Here is a 20053-nt window from a genome sequence, read left to right as displayed (position 1 = left end):
TCTAATTATATTTTCCTTTTATCAATACAATTAAAACAACAGTTTTTTTTATATCCCCTTAGATTTAATTGTGTACATTATCTTGAAGAGAAATTTCGAAGATTTGAACAAATAATATTCCTTAATAACCAAATGTAATTAGTCAAAAAAAAAAAAAAAAAAAAACAAAATGTCAATATCTTAATAAATTTTTAATTGCCTTATATAGTTTCACATATGATTTGGATTGAATACATTTTTTTTGTAGGTGTGATAGTCTATATTGTCATCATAATTAACATAGTGGATGCACTTAAGATATGATTATAACAAAACTTAGTTATAATACTTTCTGTGCAGACTCAATTAATTAAATTCAAACAAAACGACAACACAACACATATTAATTCTTTATATGAAAATAATTTTGAAATTATATATGATACTATAGATTATGTGATTAATTTTTTTTACACATTCAAAAATAAGTGTTCAGTTTCTACTATTAAATCAAAATCGAAATATTTTAAAATTCTAATAAAACAGAAAATAACATTTCTCATAAATGATTTCTCATTTAGCTTTAAACTAGAAGAAAAAGGAATATATCACATATTAAAATTTCTTAAACATCCAAAGTTCATCTCACCTAAAAATAATTAAATATATTATATGAATTTAAATGTAGACTATATAAACATTTTAAAATAAAAAATTATAGTTTTATTATAATTTGTCAACCATAAATAATTTGTCGCGTTGAAAAAACGGGTCAAAATCTTTCTGCTTTTCAAATTGAAACTTATAAACAAAATAAATGCACTATTAAATCTCGGATCCCTGGTAGCTATGATAAGCCATTTTAAGAAATACTTTGTTTAGATATATGGTAGGAAAAACGCATTTTTATTTTGAAATCAACAATCATATCACAAATGCATTAAAATAATAAAAATGTTTTATAATAAAAACACATCATCTTTAATGGTTTTTGTATTATTCCTCCTGATTGTCATTTGACCTTGGAGTTGACAACTTCAAACCTTGGAGTTTAATGCTTCTTTCTTATGAGCTAAATAAATTTGTTTTACAACAATCACAATGCTTCAAAAATTTCTCGACAAAAAACGGCTGAAAAGATAGGCCAAAAAGACGTCCAATACTTTGATGAATGAAAAAGTAAGTTCATGGCTTGCAAAACTCGCTTATATTGGTGGATGACATAAGATATTTCTTGATTGGAAGGCATTTTGCCTGGAGAACGGATTGGAGGATAGAGATATGTGTGATTTTATATACAAACACTATAAAATATAAAAAATTATAGTTTTATGATAATTTTTCAACCATAAAATAATTTGAGGGTAGAAAAACGTGTCAAAATCTTTCTACTAAGCACAGATCACCGATAGCTATGGTAAACAATTTTAAGAAATACTCTGTTTAGATTTATGGTAGGAAACACTCATTTTTATTTTGAACTCGACAATCATATCACAAATGCATTAAAATATTAAAATTGTTTTATAACAAAAACATATCATTTTTAATGGTTTTTGTATTAGATTATAATAAAAAAAATCTACGTTTACAAACCGATGATCAAAATCTAGTAATGTGATTAAAGTTGCAAGGAAGATTAGCATATGCTAGACTAATCACACTTTATGCATTTAAAAAAGAAAACTCATTACCTATAGATTATATTCAGGTTTTGCAAGATATAGATTCACTATCTATACTCTCATCCTCTGCAAGTTTTATATATCATGTTCCTCTTTATTAATATTACAACTTTTGTTTCTGTGTCTATACAACAAGTTACATGAATAGGTAGCAAAGAGCATATCTCTATGGCTTCCTAGCAGTAAACATTATAAAAGAATCCTGAACAATATCTTCATATTCTGTAAGACCACATGTTGTACACACATCCTTGATCTCATCCTGCATCAAGTAATTGTAGTTCTGCAGAATCCTCTGCAAAATAATACCAAACTAATTATAAACATCCAAACTCTATACAAAATAGAATGATTCTTATCATTCGCTTTACCGATTGAAAAGGTCTGATAATCCATGGAGTTGAAGGACTGTATCTTAGAAACGTTGTCCCAACAAAAACACCTCCACTTCTTAGAACACGACATATCTCAGCAATCTTGAAACAACAACATAAAAAACAAAGCATATCACAACAAGCTTCATGATAAAAAATTTAAGGAAAAAAAAAGATTTTGCTTACAGCATTTGTAGGAGAAGGCCAACAGTGCAACGCAGCACCAGCATGAACTGCATCAACAGAACATGAAGGGAAAGGGAGGCGAGAGACATCTGCTCTCACAACAGCTATGTTAGTCGAGCTATCAAAAGTTGCGTCCTTCTTGATGAACTCATTACACTGACGAAGCATGTTTTCAGAGTAGTCTAGAGCAATCACGCCAGAGTATTTGCCAGACTTTGCAAATTTTCTTGAGAACAAACCACTTCCGCAGCTGACATCCACAAGAACTCCACCTTCTGCTTCTTTGAAGTACTCCTCAGCCATTCTAAACTGCAAAATTTTGAATCATATTATTATTATACCTCATGAGATGCAGGAAGAAGAACAAAAAGGTGGTTCCATGTACCTCTTCATCTGGACCAGGAAAACCGCTTCGAGCAAAGTTCTGTCTCCAACCTCTTTCATACAAAAATGATACTAATGGACTCCTAAACATACAAACAAACAGTGTTCTAAAAATCAGTTTAAGCAGAAAATCGAGCATAAACGAAACAATTTTTCTTAAGAATCTGTCTAGGCTTTAAAAATTGGTCTAGTCGTCGGACTAATCAATAATCTCATATAAAACGCCTAGTTACCGCCTATCGATTTCTTGAACATTACGACATAGCCAAGAAAAGACAGCTCAGATGATCAAAATAAAATACCGAAAGAGTTCTGTTGTAATGGGTTTGACTTCATTGAAAGAATCAAAACCAGCAGTAACAGTTAGATCCAAGTATTCATCTTTGCTAGAGTATGTCTTGTTACACTGTCCACACTTGAAACCAGACCTGTAGATTGCTTGTCTGCAAATTTACAATAAAAACAACAAAAAAGAAAACAATTTTTATAGAGAAGTAAAAAAAAAAAACAGATTGAAGGAACTTTATAATCAGAGGAGGTGGGAACTTACAGGTTGATACCTGAAGGTCCTTTCCTCATAAGCGGTTCGTAACAAACAGGACACGCGAACACTTGTGTCTCCACAGTTTCAGTTTCTTTTATGTCGGAACTTGGAGTTTCATTTAGTTCCTGAAAAAATATTACAAGAATGATTAATACTGAGAGAGTTCTCTTTTTCAATCGTTTAAGAGAAAGAGAAAAGGAGCTGACCGGTTCAAGAGCAACGGCGCGTATGGAGGCAGATGTGAAACGAGAACGAACAGAGGAAGAGAATCGGTAAAGACGAGAGTGAGAGGTAGAGGAGGAGAGGGAAGAAGAGCGGTTAGGTAATAAAGGCTTGTTGAAGAGAGCTATAGAAGAAGAAGTTGTTAGTGAAGCCATCGCCAAAAGAGAGAAGCTTAAGAGAGTCAACGAGCAAGATAGATGCTTCTTTGGCTTTAATTTATAACAGAGTAGTAGTAGATTGTGCGTTTCATCTAAGAAAGTTACGAAAGCAGAAAATGTGTGTGGAGATTCTTTTAAGGCGAAATAAAAGGTGACGCATATACTTCTCGTTTTCACCAAACCACTTGATGAATAAAAGGACAATGAGCGAGTGTTTATTATTACAACTCTTGGCTAAATTGGGTCCACATGATATACCATACTTGTTTTGGAGACTGTTGAATAATCCGAACCGAAATTTTCGGTTAGTTTTGTTAGGAGTTCCAATTGGTTCAGTGGTCTTTTTTATAAAAAAAAATCGGTTTTTGGTTCGGTTCATCAATGTTACTTCAGTTTTCTTTAAAAAAATTATAACTAAATTATACTGAAAACCTGAATCAAACTAGCCGGACTAACCAATCTTCGAACCGAAATAACCTTAATAATCAAACTAGCCAAACTTAACTGAATTTATTCGAAATATTAACAAAATTAAACTAATTGCAATAGTAAAATTTTCGAAAGCAGAACTACTTGAATACTTAACCGAACTTTATTTTGGGTTAGTTCGGTAAGATTTATCTCGAACCAAACTAACCAAAAACCGAACTGAATAAACCAAACCCGCAAGCCTACTGTTGAAAATACAACAGATCCTGAAAATAAGTTGCTAGAGATTATGAAATGAAAGCTTTGCTAATTCACATTTAAAGTATGGTTACACTAGACCAGACCAGTAAACAAACTACTCTCAAGGTCATAAGTGTTATATGGAGAAAAGCAAACATACAGGGCAAGAATAAGTGTGTGTCTCTCTCTCTCTCTCTCTTCTCTCTTTCAATCTGCATCACCAAGACCATCTTTTCCATCGCCTCTCTTTGTGATTTCCGTGAAATGAGAGCCTGGTTTCTTCTTCTGCGATGATGCCGTCTCTGCGTTTCTCCTCAGAACAGCTCCAGGTGATGGATACGGTCGCTGTTGAAACAAAGGACCCTGAAAACACACACACACATCCATCTCATCAGTTAGCAACTAGATTTCTTCTAACTATTTATGAACCGCATATGTTAAGATGCTTCTCAAATAAAAGGACAAGTGGGTCATTACTGTGGCAGTTGTATCAGCGGCTCGCGGTTGCATTCCTTTCAGTCCAACAACCCTACAAAGATGAGAAGAGAACACAGATCAAACCTCCTAGGATCATAATAAGCTTGGTTCATCGTATTAAAACGTGTGTTATGGACAATACCAGCCACCACGTGGAGCATCTGAGTACGAGCTTGGGTCCATTGGGTCAACCTCACCATCCTCCGCATGCGCACGTTTTTTGCCTACTCCCTTTTTCACCGGAGGTTTTGAACTTGACCTGTGTAAGAAAGGAGTTAAACCACAAAGAGTAAATGAAACGCAAAATCTAACACACAGGAACCTCCTGGTTCACTACTACATGTAGTTTCATGTTGATGATTTGGTACAATCTTTTCAACAGAGATACCTACCTCTGATTTGGATCGTTTTGGCCAGAGTTTCTTGCATTTGTGACGTATGCCAAGTACTGCTGCTCTGGGAGATTGAAAACTCTGCATCCCATATATACAAAGTCTGTTTAATAAGGTCTTGTAATAACACAAGACTCAACAAGGAAAGAAGAAGCAAGACACAGTGAGAGAGTCTCTATGCAGCAAGCAATATAACTCAAAAAGTATAGCAAGACAATGGACGGACCTGGTACAGTGAGCGCAATAACCCCAGCTCTGGACAAGGCCCACTCCCCAGCCACCACATCCGCTGCATCTCGGCATCTGAGAGGGCGGAATCTCCCTCTTCCCGTTAGTGTTTGTGGCAGAGGGCTTCTTTAAAGAAGCTGGAGGCTCCCACTGCGATACATGTGTCTTTGTATTGTAGTAATACTTATGACCTGTGCATTAAGGTGTGAGAGATCAAGTGATAAGCGTATGGAGTAGTAGAGAGCTAACCACAATCACACATACCAGATGTTTCATCAAGTGTTTCAATCCACTCTTCTTTAGGAGGCATCGGTAGCGGCGCGCTTGAAGTGGTGGAAGGTAGCTCAAGAGGCCTTTCCCACTGGGTCGCCCCGGTATGCTGGTTATAGTAATATGTAGCTCCAGTAGCAGGATCTTTCGCGTCTACCTGAATGTAACAAAACAAGTTTAAGCGCCTTAACAACTATAAAACCCATAAGTGGCCATACTTGAGCATTAATATTTAAAAATAATCCATTTGATAGTGAACTTGTCTGTATATTCATACCCATCCTAATGGTAAGGTGTTTGCACTTATCTGTCTATTCCAACTACCCGCTGATGCCTGGCAAGGAGAAGCATCACAAGCAAACAAAAGGGTTAAAAGTTAAAACATGGTTAAGTCATAGAAAACATATGTCACCAATAATTACATCTTGAGCGTTGGATGTAACAGCACCAGAACCATCTCTGAGAATCCCCCTGGCTTTTAATTTATGTTTGAGATATTCAGGCAAGTAATCAGTAGGTTCAGGCTTCTCACTGATCTCGGAGTGGCCTGCGTAAGCAGCTCCACCAGGTATACCATAACCATTCCCAACATCCACATTACCTGGAATGATTAAAAATAAATAAATAATTAGTATCTAAATCGGTTTTAGTGAATATTCCCAAAATGGTTGATGAAACTAACCTTCTCCGCAAGTACTCACACTCCCACGCTTTGATGCTGTTTCTGCACGGTGATGTGCAGTGAACTTCAGCAAATGTTCCTGTGTAAGAAAAAAAAAGAATATAAAATAATAATTAGATTCTAACTTCCATTGAAAACTTCAAGAGGGAACATTGAATCAAAAGAAACCTTAAGAGCATTGGGGTCAGCACGTTGCCGAAGAATGTCAGTGTTCTCTTCTCCATCTACTGAAGCTCCAGCCTCTCTGAATTAAAAAAAAACATTTAAGCAAAAAATTGTTCAGACAAGAACACATTAGACACGAGATGCTGTCTTAATCAAGAGAAAAGACAGAACCTTTGACCTTGTATGATCTTCTGCGTTTCAATCTCCTGTTAGAAAAAAAAAAAACACAACACCGAATCAAAAAACTGACCCGGGAATAAAAGTTTTGAAATTTAATCGGAGGAAGCAAGAAAGTAACAAACTTGTTCGCGAAGAAGAGCGTTACTAGCTGCAGACTCAATGTCTAGCGAGCTTCCATAGCCATAAGTAGATGAATTGTTCTGCTGTTGTTGAAGCTCTTCTCCCATTATTTGAGTTCAAGCTCAAACCTCCGAATCGAGAAACCCAGAAACAGAGCTTTCCTTCACCGTTCCGATCAAATTCTACCAGAAACTGCGAGTCGCGGAGAGAGAGAGAGCGAGAAACCGAGCCCTAGATTTTAATTCCCGCGATAAAGCAGTTAGGCCCATTAACTAAGGCCCATGTTTATTTAAAATGGCTGATCAAAGAAACCCACCGCAAAGAAAGAGGGCTGGGAAAAAAACCCGGATCCGAAGAACCGAACCGAACCCGATCCGAAAAAGTAGTACCGAACCCCAACCGAAAATGATTAAATCTCCAAATGGGTTCAAAGTAGTACCAAAACCGAATACGACCCTAACCGAAGTATCTCGGGTACTCGTAACTGAAATAGATTTATATACCTAAATATATTACTTATTTTTAGATTTAATATATATTAAAAACATCCAAAATATATAAGATACGTTTAAGTTGTCTAAAATACTTGAAAATATACATAAGTAGTCAAAAGTAAATGTCTTAAATAGCTAAAATATATTCAAAATACCAAAATACTTGAAATATTCTATTGATTTTCTATACAAATATTCAAATCAAACCAATTAAATGTTAAATGTTAGTTTTAGGTATTTTGACATATTTTACACATTTATATGTAATATATTTTTTGGTTTTATAGATTTTGAGAAATTTGAAGTATATAATGAACCCGAACCGAAATTTAGAAATACCCGAATGGGGCTGAAATCTTTAAACCCAAAAATCCGAAACCCGAATAGATCCGAACCGAATCCGAATGGATATCCGAACGCCCACCCCTAGAAAGAACAGTCAGAAATCTTTGAACCAAAAAAAATTGAAGCAAAGATTTTTTTACCTTTTGAGAACATTATGCTGCAACTAGATTACAACAAATATTTGGAATGAAATGATTTAGAATGATTTATTCCATAATAGATAAAATGCAAAAAAAAAAAATATATTAGTCTACCATAAATTTGATGAAAAATGAATATAATGGATCTAATTATGTTTTTTTCTTCTACATTCCATTTATGTTATTCCATTAATTTGTATTCCATGATAAAAAAAAACAGTTTACAACTTGTTTATTATAAATCATAAATTTATACGGTTAACGTTGATAGCATTACACTATCTAAATTTCAAATCATTATTATATTTTAGTATTTTATTAATTATGATTAGTTTATAATACTCCTTCCGTTTCTAAATATACGATGTTTTAAGAGTTTTTGATGTTTTAAAATAGATATTCATATATCAATGTATTTTTTAACTTTATCAAAAACTGTGTAACTAATGATATTTTGTAGTCTGTTTTATGAATAATTGAATAACTTTTAATTTATATTTTAATGATATTTTTTAAGATAAAAATAAATTTTTTTAATAGTTACGCACGATCCTAAAAATTCTTGTATTTTGAAAAGAAGAAGGAGCACTATTTTAGTCTCAAACTGATTGCTAGCAAAACTCATGTTGTGTAAATTATTGATAAAAGGTCTATTAATGAAGCTGAGTTGAAAGACAGGAGAAGAATGTCAGTGTGTTTGGTGGATAAAGTAATAAAAAGATCTTTTCGTGGAGAATGAAGGACACCACCGCTTCATCAATCATCACATGCTTGGGGTCCCGTCATCATCGCCTCATCATTACATCCTCTAAATTTGATGGCATCACTGATGGCGTCTACTGACCAACCTTTTTTTTTTACTTCTTTTGTTTGTTTTGAATAGTCCTCGAGTCGTTTAGAATATTACTATATAAATTACAGAAAATTGCCAACAAAGTAATTCACTTACGATGGGCATATACCAACAAAAAGTGTAAACAATGAACCAATAAAAAATTACGGAATAAAGCGATGCCGTTGTATTACAGTTTGATTGAATTTTAAACGAGTGGTCATAATGATCCATCATCCAGCCCCGGAAGAGTTCAATGGTGGTCATCGAATAGTAGTGAATTCTTGTTCCAATAACAAATTTACGTGATCAACGGAATGATCATCCCATTCTTCTAGTTGTGATAAAGATGTCAATCACCCAACTAGAATCCACCGTATTTTTAATTGAAATTTAATATTATATATTATATAATATATAATTTATTGCAGAATGAAGTCAACTATTTTTTTGGATAATTGAATTTCCACTTCTTTAATTGAATAAAGCCTGCTTTAATACTCTAGTTACACTTTGTCAAGAAAAACAAAATGCTTTAAATTCCATGCTTGTCTCGATTTTTTTCTTTCTACTATTTTGTGGTCCGTATAGTTATTTTTTACATAACTGGATAAATCATGGAGTAAAATTTGGATTAGCTAATATAAAACGCAAATAGAACCTATACAAACACATTTGTTAAAGTAACATGAGCGAAGGAAGCACCGTGATAAAGAAGTTCAAATATTAGAAAATTCAATATGACATTTTTTGGTTCAAATAAAACTAAATGACATTTTAAAATAGAGACATATTTATCTTATATTTTTAATATAAACCTTAAGACTAACCAGTATTAATGAATACTAACATAATAGAGTCTGCATAAAATATAAAATAATCAAGCATGGTTACATGTATATCTTTTGATGTAAACGCCTATGGTTGGTTATTTAATTAGCATCTGTTATGCGAAAGTATAGTATACTCAGAAAAGGTAGGAAGCAAACAAAGGTTAATGTCTCCTATATCTATGTTATTTTTGTAGCTTTAGCGGGGTGTATTGAATCGTGGATTTTAATTGTTTCATTGGATTTGAGAAAAACTGGAGTTTTAAGAGATTTGGTCTAAAATAGCATTTATATGGGTGAGATTTGGAAAAAAGAAAAAAGATTTGGGTGAGATTTTTTCTTAAATTTCAGAGTGGTTTAGATCATTTGATATTTACTAATCTATTTTGTTCAATTATTTAAGAACGTGATATTCAAATGGTTGTTGGTGTATTATTCCTTCTACATCATCTATCACATGGACAAAATCATTATCACTTGTCTCTCGTTTTCTTCAAATTGATAGGACTGTTAGAATCACATATTTTTCACGTGTATATACACATTCCATACTTCATCATCTGCTCTGATTTTTCTGGTTTCAGAGTCACACCTAAAATCAAAACTACAAAAAAAAAAAACAATTGCAAAGCTTTGGTACCTAGACTTCAAGATCTTCATCTTGTTTTTATACTGACTATAGGTTTTGTAAATCCAACCTTTTGTTGTAGAGTTGTAAGTATTCTGGATTCGACCATCAATTTTTTGAGTTTACCATTGGCATCACAAAAACCTTGATTGATTGCATCCACTAGTAACCTCAATAACAACTTGTGCTCAGGTTCAGACCATGAATGACCTTTACCTTTTATGTCTTTAGGATCTCCCATTATTTGTAAGGCAACTAGTCATATAACACCATAGAGATTATAAGAACCAAACTAACTAATCTATAGTCTTTGTAACATCATATCTAAAAATAATGAATTAACAAGTTCTAAATTGATTGTAAAAGACTCAAATTCATAGACAAACATCATCCAAACTCATGACAAGTACACAAAATAATGAAACCAATCTGAAACCAAGTAAACTGAAAAGAATACTTACTTTGATAAATAAAAGAGAGATTGATGCACCTATTCTATCCTTAGTTTTGCAAGCCTCTTCCCATGTTTGTGATCTTATATACACAGATATATATATACCTATCTAACCCTAATTAAAAAAAATAAACAAAAGAAGCCTATCATATTTATTTAGTTTTTCTTAAAACATCCCATAAAGTTTTTGAGAGTTGAAGCAGAGAAGTTCTTCTCTGTTCAATCAAAATACATATCCAGTCTACTACTTTAGCTTGCATATTTGGAGCAATCTCACATAATACTTCCTAAAGCTTTTGAGAGTTGAAGCAACGTGTTTGAGAATCATGATAAGGAATCGACGAATGCGGCAGAAGCTTCATCGTCATTGTCGTACTTGTGGAAAAAAGTGGGGGAGAGATTCAGGTCAACAGAGAGTTATAGAGAGCGAAATTTTCTGATGTAGACACTGGTTTGGGAGAGATTGTGGTGAAGTCGTAGCGTTTGAGATATGGATCATCGATTTCTTTGGCCAATTTTTTATATTGGTTTTGGGTTTTGTCAAATAACAGGTATAAATGTGTGATTTGTATTACGCTAGTTTTGACTAAAAATCATTAAAAAGTTTGCTTCAAATCTCTTTGTTATTTTTTTCTTTTCAGAATTGTGTGTCTTTCAATAACAGTGGATTTGATTTAGTTTTTATAAATTGTTAATTAAATAACACTGGATTGCAAGTGATTTGTGGTGACTTTAGATAAATGTCATATTCAATAACACAATATTTGAGAAAAAAATTAGAAATCATTAGTTAAATAACTAGGAATTTTAAAACAAAACCAAAACACTTTAGAATCCACAATTCAATACACCCCTCTTAGTGCTTTGCCCAAGGTTATTCGACCACTCTAACGTAGATTATTGATATCTCAAAGGGTGCAAAAGAAAGACCGAAGCTGATAACGATCGATTTGTATTTTTCTCTAAGTCGTTTGGTATAATCCCACTGAGCAACAAACATTTAATTATGAGTCAGCCGTTGGAAATTGACCCTGATTCTTCTTCTTATTAATTTTTACTTTTCTTCTTTATACATTGTTTTGCATGATCTCCACCGCGTAAGGTCCAGATGAATATCATAAAAACATTTAAATTTCAAGATTTCGAATAAAAACTATCCACCAAAAGAACATTTATTGTGATAGAGGGAAATAATTCGAAAGCTAGGTTCGCACAATGGATTCTCAATTGTTCAAGAAAAAAAAAATCTCACGACTAGTTGAAAACGAATTATATCGAATGATCAGTACAGCGCCACAATATCGTTAATAGTTGTTTCATCCTCTTTACAAGAATTTCAAAATGTTAAATTTTTTTTATCAATCCAAATAATTATATTAACTGAATATAAATAGCTAACAACTCTGATATTTTTGACATTTCACACTTTTATAAATAATCAGCTTTAGTTTGCTACACACATTTACAGTAAGATTTTTTCACCAGTCTGCATTTTATCAAGTCTATTAAAAAATCAAATAAAATGGCCGCCCGTTTGATAATAATCTCACTTTGTTCCACTCGTTTGGTCGCAAGATTGATACTCACTGATTATGTACCGCGTGTCTAGTCTTGTCCACGGTCTCTTGGAGCGTAAAGAGCTAAACCCATGTTCGGTCATTTTCTATCACTCTCCGCTCAACGCGCTTTCATCGCTTCTCTCTCTCTCTAAACGCTGTCCTTATTTAAATATTATTCGGCCCCATTCTCATTTCTTACCTCTCTCTCTCTCTCTCTCTCTCTATCTATAATCTATTATTGTACTTTCTCCTTCTAGAAGAAACTCTCTGCACTCTGCATACTATCTTCTCCTTCTCTTTGTTTTCCACCTTTTGTGCTTTAGTTATGGTGACTTCGGAGGGGGTAGCAAGCGTCGAACCTTGGTTGTATCGACAAGGTTTCAACGTGGATTCATGGTTGCTTCCTGATACCTTCTCTCACGACAACGATTTGCTCGCCAAAGCTCTCCATAACACCGTCTCAGCACCACCACCACCACCACATACTCTCCCTCCCTCCCTTTTCTTCGATTCCTATAACCCTTCCTCTAATGTCTCTGGTGGATCCAGTCAAGAAGTCGTCGCCGGAGGAGCTAAAAGGAAGCATAACTGCATCCTCGCCGAAGGTAAAGCCACGAAGCGCCGCCGCTCTCGCCCTTCCAAGAAACCTCAGACCACGTTCATAACCGCGGATCCGTCCAACTTCCGCCAGATGGTTCAGCAAGTGACCGGCGCCAAGTGCATCAACAACGATGCTTCTTCCTCGGTGCTTTTCACTCCCATCGTCAAGCCGGAGCCGCATAGGCTCGTTAACATACTTTCTGGTGCGGTTCCAACGCTAGACACATCAGCATTTCTAACTAACCATCACCAGGAGAGTCTCGTTGTAGGAAATATCTTTTCCGGTAGCGAAAACACCGTGGGATTACCCTCGGTGAAAGCCAATGCAACGGTGAACGAGAGTGGTTCAGCCGCGGAGTTTGATCCTTACCCAACGTTTCCGACGCTTGAGTCGTGGAAAGTTATGTGATTCCTTATAAGTTTTTTTTTTGTAAATTTTTTAACTCTTTTTTTAACTACTATGCATCTCATTATGAATGATATTGTTCATAGATTTTGGTACTTAATCAGTTGACTTTTTAAGTAATATAAGCGGATTAGTAATTTAGTTTAGTTATTTAGATCTTTATGCTAATTGAATGAGGTAAAAAAATTGAATGATCTTCGAGCCAGAGTGATTTAAAATTGAATGAGGTAAAAAAAAAATTTAAGTTGGGGTTGGTTTGTTGGGTTTAGTGAAGTGAATATCTAAAGTTCAATACATGTTCATCGAATCATCTTAAAGAATTGTTTAGAAATTAAATGTAATCTACCCATTGATTGATAATTTTCCGAGTCTTCTTCGCATGGATGAAAAAAATAAACTATATAAAATGAACTATCAGATATTTTTAGTGGAGTAGGGAATATACCTTATCACCATCTTTATATAAGACAATCAAACACGTTACCCACCACTACAATAATGTCCCCATTACTGATACAAAAGCCAAAAGTTTTATTTGTTCTTATTAGGACATCCCATCTTTGCTTGCCGTTGTTATGCACTCAAATGCAATTGCGTGCAAGTATTAACTCTCATAAATCGATTAATAAAAAGTGAGTTTTTAGCTATTATACTTTTAATTTACACAAATTAAAAAAATATATAAATGTATAAGTCTTGGTAGTACCTCTGGATCCTTTCTTTCACCCTTCATCCTTATGTACCTTTGTTTTCTCAAGTGAATCCATCGCTTCTTCGAATGATTTCTGAAAAAGAACATATGCAAACTCTTTGTCACTCACTCGAGGTTTACTAACAAAGATACAGTTTCCTCTAATTCTCACGATGTGAATAATCAATCAATGCTTTGAATATTTTTCACATTAGCATGTATGGTTCCATATGTAGCAAAGAGCAAATAGGTTACTATTTATTCTCTCATTAAGCCACAAATGCTCCGCCTTCGTCATTCTAAAGCTACCTAGTGTGCATATGCAAGATGGCTAGTTTGTGGATAATATCGGAGGCCCTAGCTCAGAAACTACCTATGGGGGGCTTATTTGCTACAATTATCGACTGTTTCAGCCTAATTATGCACACCTATGGTGACAAGACTAGATGTGCACGGATGAGACAGTATCATCACCCTCACAAGAACTACATTCTGAATCATATGCATCCAACAACAATTAAAAAAAAACAGGACCATCAAAACAGGCCATTATGGTACTCACCCCGGAGTTGCGCATTTTCCATAATGTTTCCCCGCTTGTATCAATCGCGGTAAAGGCAAAGCACATACCACTGGAAAGATATATAACAAGAACTCAAATAAGATCAAACCAAGAACCAGTCACATAATTACACTATGAGAACCAAAACCTTTGGCTAAAATAATATGAATATGACCATCAAATCATATGAGACTTGAAACAATTACATATTGAAGACTCAATGATCAATGCATATATTCTTTAACTCAATTTAGAGGCTGAATAATCTAATACACATTAAACACTTTTAAAAATTTTTAAGGGCCTAGACGAATCCCAAGCCTAACCATGCACATGACCGCCTTTGATTATGATCATTTAGCAAAATACTATGAACAGTCAGAGCTAAGCAGTGATCTCATCTCACAAGGAGTTCGTATCAATTACAACAAATACAATTACCACCAACGTAATAAAAAACATGAAGCCAAAGGTCGTTTGTCACATACCCAGCCAACGCGAGGTTAAGAAGAAACGCGCGTGTAGTCAAGTACCGAAACGTCGACTCAAACGCGCTGCAGAAACTCGACCCTTGACCACGGTTCCTCGAACCGTAACCGTAACCGTAACCGCGGTTTCCGTACGGATTGCTATACGAACCGCCGGTACGGCGAAAGGAATCGGAATCGCTCACAGCGTTATAAGACGCGCGTTTGCGATCGTCGTTCAACACCTCGTACGCTTCCGACACGAGCTTAAACCTCACGGTTGCGTTTAGACGAACGTGGTCGGAAGACTGCGCGTGCTTGTCGGGGTGGTACTTCACCGCTAATCTCCGGAACGCTTCTTTGACCTCTTGCTTCGTCGCGTTTCTGGTAACGCCGAGGACTTGGTAATGATCCACCATTGACGAAAACCTAAATCAGAATCGAAAACAGTTGAGATTGATATGAGCGATTGCTTCGTGTGTGTGTGTGTGATTCTGGGCTCGTGAAGGGAGCATTCGAGAAAAGGAGATTTGAATGGTTAAAAAGGACCTCTTTTGTTTTTAGAGAGCGGAGAGGAGAGGAGAGAGAGGCTTCGTGGCGCTTCAATGGCCGCTTCCTTCAGACAGAACACCCCACCAGTTTTTTTTTACCGAAAAAATGTTCATGTTGGAGAACCCGCATGGACTATTTCTAACGGGCCAAGGCCTATTGGACAAATAGGACTCTTGAATAATTTTAAGCCCCTCTTCGTGTTCTAGTTTACAACTTTTCAGCGGACGGTGTGGATTAATCAGGTATCTTAAGGTTATTTTCGACTTTTTTCAATCTACTGTCTTTAACTGAAGAGCTTGTCAAGGTCTTAAAAATTGACTTTTCTTTATTTCCCTTCTCAGATCTAACTTTTTTTTTCTTTTTACGATGACTAGAGATTCTACTACGGTACGCACGATTTGTTTGTCTATAAATATTAAACTTATAATTTTTTTTAAAAAAAAATTAAGATTGTTTTTTAATATTATATCATTTATTTGTTTCAAAAATATATTTATTTGTTTGAAATATCATTAATTTATGTTAACATATTAAATGTCTCTATTAATATTTTCGTAACCATGTTTAAATCTTTCTTAAAATTTAAAATACACTACATTTAATAAAATAAAATAAAATTCTATCATCTTATGTATATTATATATTTTCTTATATATCGTCTGATTGATTCTGAATTATTTTTTGAAGCATAGGTAAATAACATTTATTTCATATAAATATATAATTTTATAAATGTGTAATAATTTTGAATACTTAAATCTGTAAATTTTGATAACCAATAAAATGATTCAGCAATTCTTTAAGTTTTGAAGCCATAATTTATTTTCAATATTAAACTTTTTTGGTATTTATTATTTTGTAAATAATTATTTGTTATGTGAAAAAAAATAATAATAATAATTATTTGTTATAAAAATGTGAAATATGTAGTAGATTTCAATATGAACAATTCTGTACTTAGTTACTACATAAAAAGATACTAGGTGTTTTCCTGCACCATGTGCAGTAAGGAATTTTTTAGATCTAATGCATATTTAAAAATAAATTTATTAAATATTATATATTTTACTATTTTACTACTAATATTTAATATAGATTTGATATATATTAAATCAATTTGCATAAAACTAATAAAAATTGTATAATTATCAAAAATTTAGCCTAAACAATATTTATAAAATTTGTAGATATATAAGAAACTAATGATTTTACGGTTAGATATTTAATTTTTTAAAAAATTGTAGAAATTTTTGAAAGCTTTAGTAATACAAATTGTATAATTATACAAAAATAATAACATTTCGAAATTTGAAATGTTATATATGAATATATTTATTTTATAGATGATGTATGAGCTATTACCATATTTTAAAAAAAATTACCAAAAAGAAATATCAATATTAAATGTAATATATGAATTATTACCATATTCTAATAAGTTTGCCAAAAATATAAATCAACATTAAATGAAATTATTCATGTCATATTTTTCCGGAAGTCATGTCATCAATTTCAGTAGCCATATCATATTTGTTTTGTGAAATGGATTGTAGAGAGGACATGTGGCAAAATCACTTCGCAAATATAGTCTAGGGGATTGAGAACCATTAACATATTCACAGATGGTCACTTATTTAACTAATCTTAAAAATTATCTCTTAACGTTAAAAATTCTTAGGTGTTGAGTTTCAGGATAAAATCTTGTTAACATATTCTCTCTCTATTAGAAAAAATCAGAGATGTGTATGAAATCGGAAGCATAATATTGAAATATGGATACGTACCTCTTCAACAATCATCAGCATCTCAAGGCCGAGAAGGATGCCTCCTTTGGAATTATTGCGAGCTTCCCATAAATGAATTAGCTTAAAAAGCAACTGGGAATCTCAAGGTTCTGGTGAAACCTTACTGAAGAAAAGTGGAGAAGAGCTTGGGTGGTGGTGACTGCCGTTTGATTTGCCATAAAGCTATGAATGGATTTGAGGATCTAAGCAGTAGATTTTTTTTTTTGCTTGAGGAGGCATCGTTATGATTGAGTAAGAAGAGAGATGTGGAGAGTTAGACGCCGATTTATTTGAAGGAGTAATTAAGTAGCTTTAATTCGTCATTATGGCTGTCGCATGCGTTATACGGAGGAGATAGGAAGACAGTGAGTTCTGGAAGGTCTTCTGTAGACGTCCGTCGTAACAAAATTAGATTGAAGTAAGAAGATGGCAAAACAAATGGGTCATTAAAGCTAAATGGCCTATTACGCAACACAGATTCGTGGTCCAACAACTTAACATTCATGATGACATGAACAAATGATTGGTTGCGAATATTTTCGCTGACGTGGACAGCTTAAGAGAGCTTCATATTCTCCTTTTAATAGTGTAAGATTAAGACTTATGGAATACACGAATAGGCAGAACTAAGGAATGGGTACTCACGCAAGAATCTCCTCAACTGAAAGCCCCGACTCTACAACTCCCATCAGATCCCCAATCCCTTCCGTTGGACATGGTAACTTGCTATACTGACGCGGCGTGGAAGAAGAAATCACAGATGGCGGGACTTGCATGGCTCTTCTATTCAGACCCTCTCCTGACGACATCGAACGGTTGCCAAGTCCAATCCTTTGTGGCATCTGCCCTAATAGCTGAAGGTCTAGCGGTTAGGGAAGCTCTTTCCCACGCTCTACACATTGGCATCACCAAAATCTAGCTTCGATCAGACTTCTTATCGCCCATCAGAGCCATAAATTCGATCACCAAACCGATGAACCTCTATGAAGTTCTTGCGTATATCGAATCTCTATCACTTTCATTTGATTTCTGTAAATTTTCCTTTATCTCTAGAGAGAGTAATGGACATGAAAACTCTTTGGCCAAAGCCTGCCTTTACAATATTGTAACAATCTGGGTCTAAGCCCAAAACGCTTTTAGTTAATGAATTATTCAGTTGCTCAAAAAAAAAGAATACATGAATAGTCAATGCTAATCTCTGAAAAGTACAATCCACAAATATTTTCTGTCCAAATATATAAACCGAAAATAAGATCCATATCCGTCTAAATATCTAAAAATAATATAATTTGGTTTCGCATATATAACAGCATCGATGAAACTCAAACATGTTGACGTCCTATTACAACTTGACCACATGGTCCAAAGAAGTCTACTAAACTCTTCCAACTTAGTTTAGCTTACAGTCATTAAACCCACACAAGCCTAAAATTTGTGGAATCGTGCGCATGATTTGCATTGCAAGCACCATGGTTAACAAAAAACGGTGAAGCTTTTAGTTTCTACATTTATATGGATGCTCTCACTTTCAATATTGATCAGGATCAACTAAAAACCATAGAAGTGATTACCTCATGGGTTGGTTGACTCACAAACGCCATCACGTTTTTGTATAGATACATCAGTTATCTCTTTATATTATACAGTATAATCTATACTAGATAGTACATAATACTATCAATGTGGGACTAGTTACGTACTATATATAAAACAAGCTTATTGAATATTTCCACGTCCCTTTTTCAGCTTTTTCAAGTTCTATGACAAAGTATAAGATCATCATAATGTAGGGACGACATATATATATATTAAATTCCGACAACAACTTTAAGACAACTCAATACAAACTGAAAAAAGACAGTTGAAACAGAAAATGGCGCGTGCGGGAGAGACATCAGAGAACGATTACAAATGGATGTTTTTTTTTCTTGCTATGTTAAGGATGTAACAGAGAATCGATTTTGGTATTGACGAAAAAGCTGTACACAGGGAAGAGAGAGAAACCATTTCTTTTGAAACAAACCTTAATTAGAAAACAGGGAAGAGATAAGAGTTAGGCGAGGAGGAGGAGGAAAGAAGCCAAGCTACCGGCGGCAGCGATTTGAAATCTCCGGTTTCGTTCACTGGCCGTGAAAACGACGACAGGCGTAAGGAGAAAATGGTGATTACGTCGTGGCCGCTGAGGTCTGAGGCTTGAGGAAGAAGAAAAAGGAAGAATATTGTAATGGCGGGGAAGAGAAGAGGTCATGTCCACAATGCTCCTTCCAACGACGAGACCATGTTTCCTTCTCAGGATCCTAAACCCAAGAGGATCTACCAACTCTGGCCCGGTAACAATGTATGTCCTTTTTTCTTGCAAGCCACGGATGATGCTCTGTATTGGAAGCTGAGTTTGGTGGATTAGGGTTCATTTTCTCTCCTAAAATATAATGCTTGGAACTGATTTGATAGCAAACTCTGATTTGTTAACAGGACCGGTGATGAGATTGTGGAAGCCATAAACATTTAATAAGAATTTTAATAAGTTTTTCAAACAATTTAGGAATATATTTGTATTTCTGTTATTTTTTAAAAAAAAATAGAGACTAATGCCTGTTGGGAAAATTACCCAATATCTATGAGATGAAGATGGGATTAGACAACTAAAAGATTTATGAAGAAGACTCTTTATAATTTTGGAAAGGGTTTACAAAGATTTTGTTTTGAGAACTCTCTCTTACAAATGTTTTCTCTCTTTGTTTTATTTATGTGGGATGATTACAAATGGTGCTAAGCACCCCTATTTATACAAGTGGAGGAGCACACTCCAACAAGTTCTAGATTTCTCTAAATTATTATTTATTTCAAAATATCTAACTCCATAACTTTCTCTCTTCTTCTACACAATTCTTCTTCTACACACTTCTTCATCCTTCTCCATTTTTCTCTACATATCTCTTCTTCTTGGGCTATTGGGTTATAACTTGATTAGTTATTATTCTTGGGCTAATGAGG

At 34.3% G+C, this 20053-nt stretch overlaps 5 protein-coding genes across 8 annotated transcripts in view; 2 read left to right on the top strand and 3 right to left on the bottom strand.

Moving 5' to 3' along the window:
• Positions 1–1651: 1651 nt before the first annotated feature.
• LOC106339191 (uncharacterized methyltransferase At2g41040, chloroplastic) lies at positions 1652–3783 on the bottom strand. Its single transcript, XM_013777987.1, has 8 exons — positions 3758–3783; positions 3359–3695; positions 3159–3277; positions 2911–3051; positions 2610–2691; positions 2225–2533; positions 2036–2140; positions 1652–1959 (listed from the first exon to the last, which is right to left on the bottom strand). The coding sequence occupies exons 1-8, from the start codon at positions 3781–3783 to the stop codon at positions 1831–1833; spliced, it is 1248 nt and encodes a 415-aa protein (XP_013633441.1). The 3' UTR covers positions 1652–1830.
• A 451-nt stretch (positions 3784–4234) lies between these two features.
• LOC106339493 (polyglutamine-binding protein 1) lies at positions 4235–6938 on the bottom strand. Its single transcript, XM_013778320.1, has 12 exons — positions 6718–6938; positions 6587–6621; positions 6419–6494; positions 6251–6329; positions 5991–6169; positions 5846–5902; positions 5563–5725; positions 5297–5489; positions 5071–5151; positions 4821–4937; positions 4679–4730; positions 4235–4564 (listed from the first exon to the last, which is right to left on the bottom strand). Exons 1-12 carry the CDS (start codon positions 6820–6822, stop codon positions 4409–4411), a joined length of 1293 nt encoding a protein of 430 aa, XP_013633774.1. The 5' UTR covers positions 6823–6938; the 3' UTR covers positions 4235–4408.
• A 5259-nt stretch (positions 6939–12197) lies between these two features.
• On the top strand, positions 12198–13106 carry LOC106336688 (calmodulin-binding protein 25). Its single transcript, XM_013775602.1, has one exon. It carries the CDS (start codon positions 12323–12325, stop codon positions 13004–13006), a length of 684 nt encoding a protein of 227 aa, XP_013631056.1. The 5' UTR covers positions 12198–12322; the 3' UTR covers positions 13007–13106.
• A 118-nt stretch (positions 13107–13224) lies between these two features.
• LOC106336689 (chaperone protein dnaJ 72) lies at positions 13225–15317 on the bottom strand. Of its 3 annotated transcripts, XM_013775604.1 has the most exons (4): positions 14745–15303; positions 14257–14326; positions 13710–13788; positions 13225–13513 (listed from the first exon to the last, which is right to left on the bottom strand). In XM_013775604.1, exons 1-3 carry the CDS (start codon positions 15140–15142, stop codon positions 13726–13728), a joined length of 531 nt encoding a protein of 176 aa, XP_013631058.1. In that variant the 5' UTR covers positions 15143–15303; the 3' UTR covers positions 13225–13513; positions 13710–13725. The 3 variants fall into 3 exon arrangements, with proteins under 3 accessions (XP_013631058.1, XP_013631057.1, XP_013631059.1); XM_013775603.1 differs by lacking the exon at positions 13225–13513 and having other exon boundaries at positions 13524–13788; positions 14745–15301; XM_013775605.1 differs by lacking the exons at positions 13225–13513; positions 14257–14326 and having other exon boundaries at positions 13524–13788; positions 14745–15317.
• Positions 15318–19014: 3697 nt separating this feature from the next.
• LOC106340857 (probable protein S-acyltransferase 2) overlaps positions 19015–20053 on the top strand; it is a 6393-nt gene continuing 5354 nt past the window's right edge. For both annotated transcript variants that reach the window (XM_013779684.1, XM_013779685.1), the window contains exon 1: positions 19015–19397. In XM_013779684.1, the coding sequence (XP_013635138.1) occupies positions 19284–19397 (114 nt within the window). In that variant the 5' untranslated portion in view covers positions 19015–19283. The remainder of the gene's footprint in view (positions 19398–20053) is intronic.

This window comes from Brassica oleracea, chromosome C4 (assembly GCF_000695525.1).
Source record: "Brassica oleracea var. oleracea cultivar TO1000 chromosome C4, BOL, whole genome shotgun sequence".
Taxonomy (NCBI): Eukaryota; Viridiplantae; Streptophyta; class Magnoliopsida; order Brassicales; family Brassicaceae; genus Brassica; species Brassica oleracea.
The sequence above is the reverse complement of the archived record's forward strand: the minus strand, read 5'-3'. Positions and strand labels throughout refer to the sequence as shown.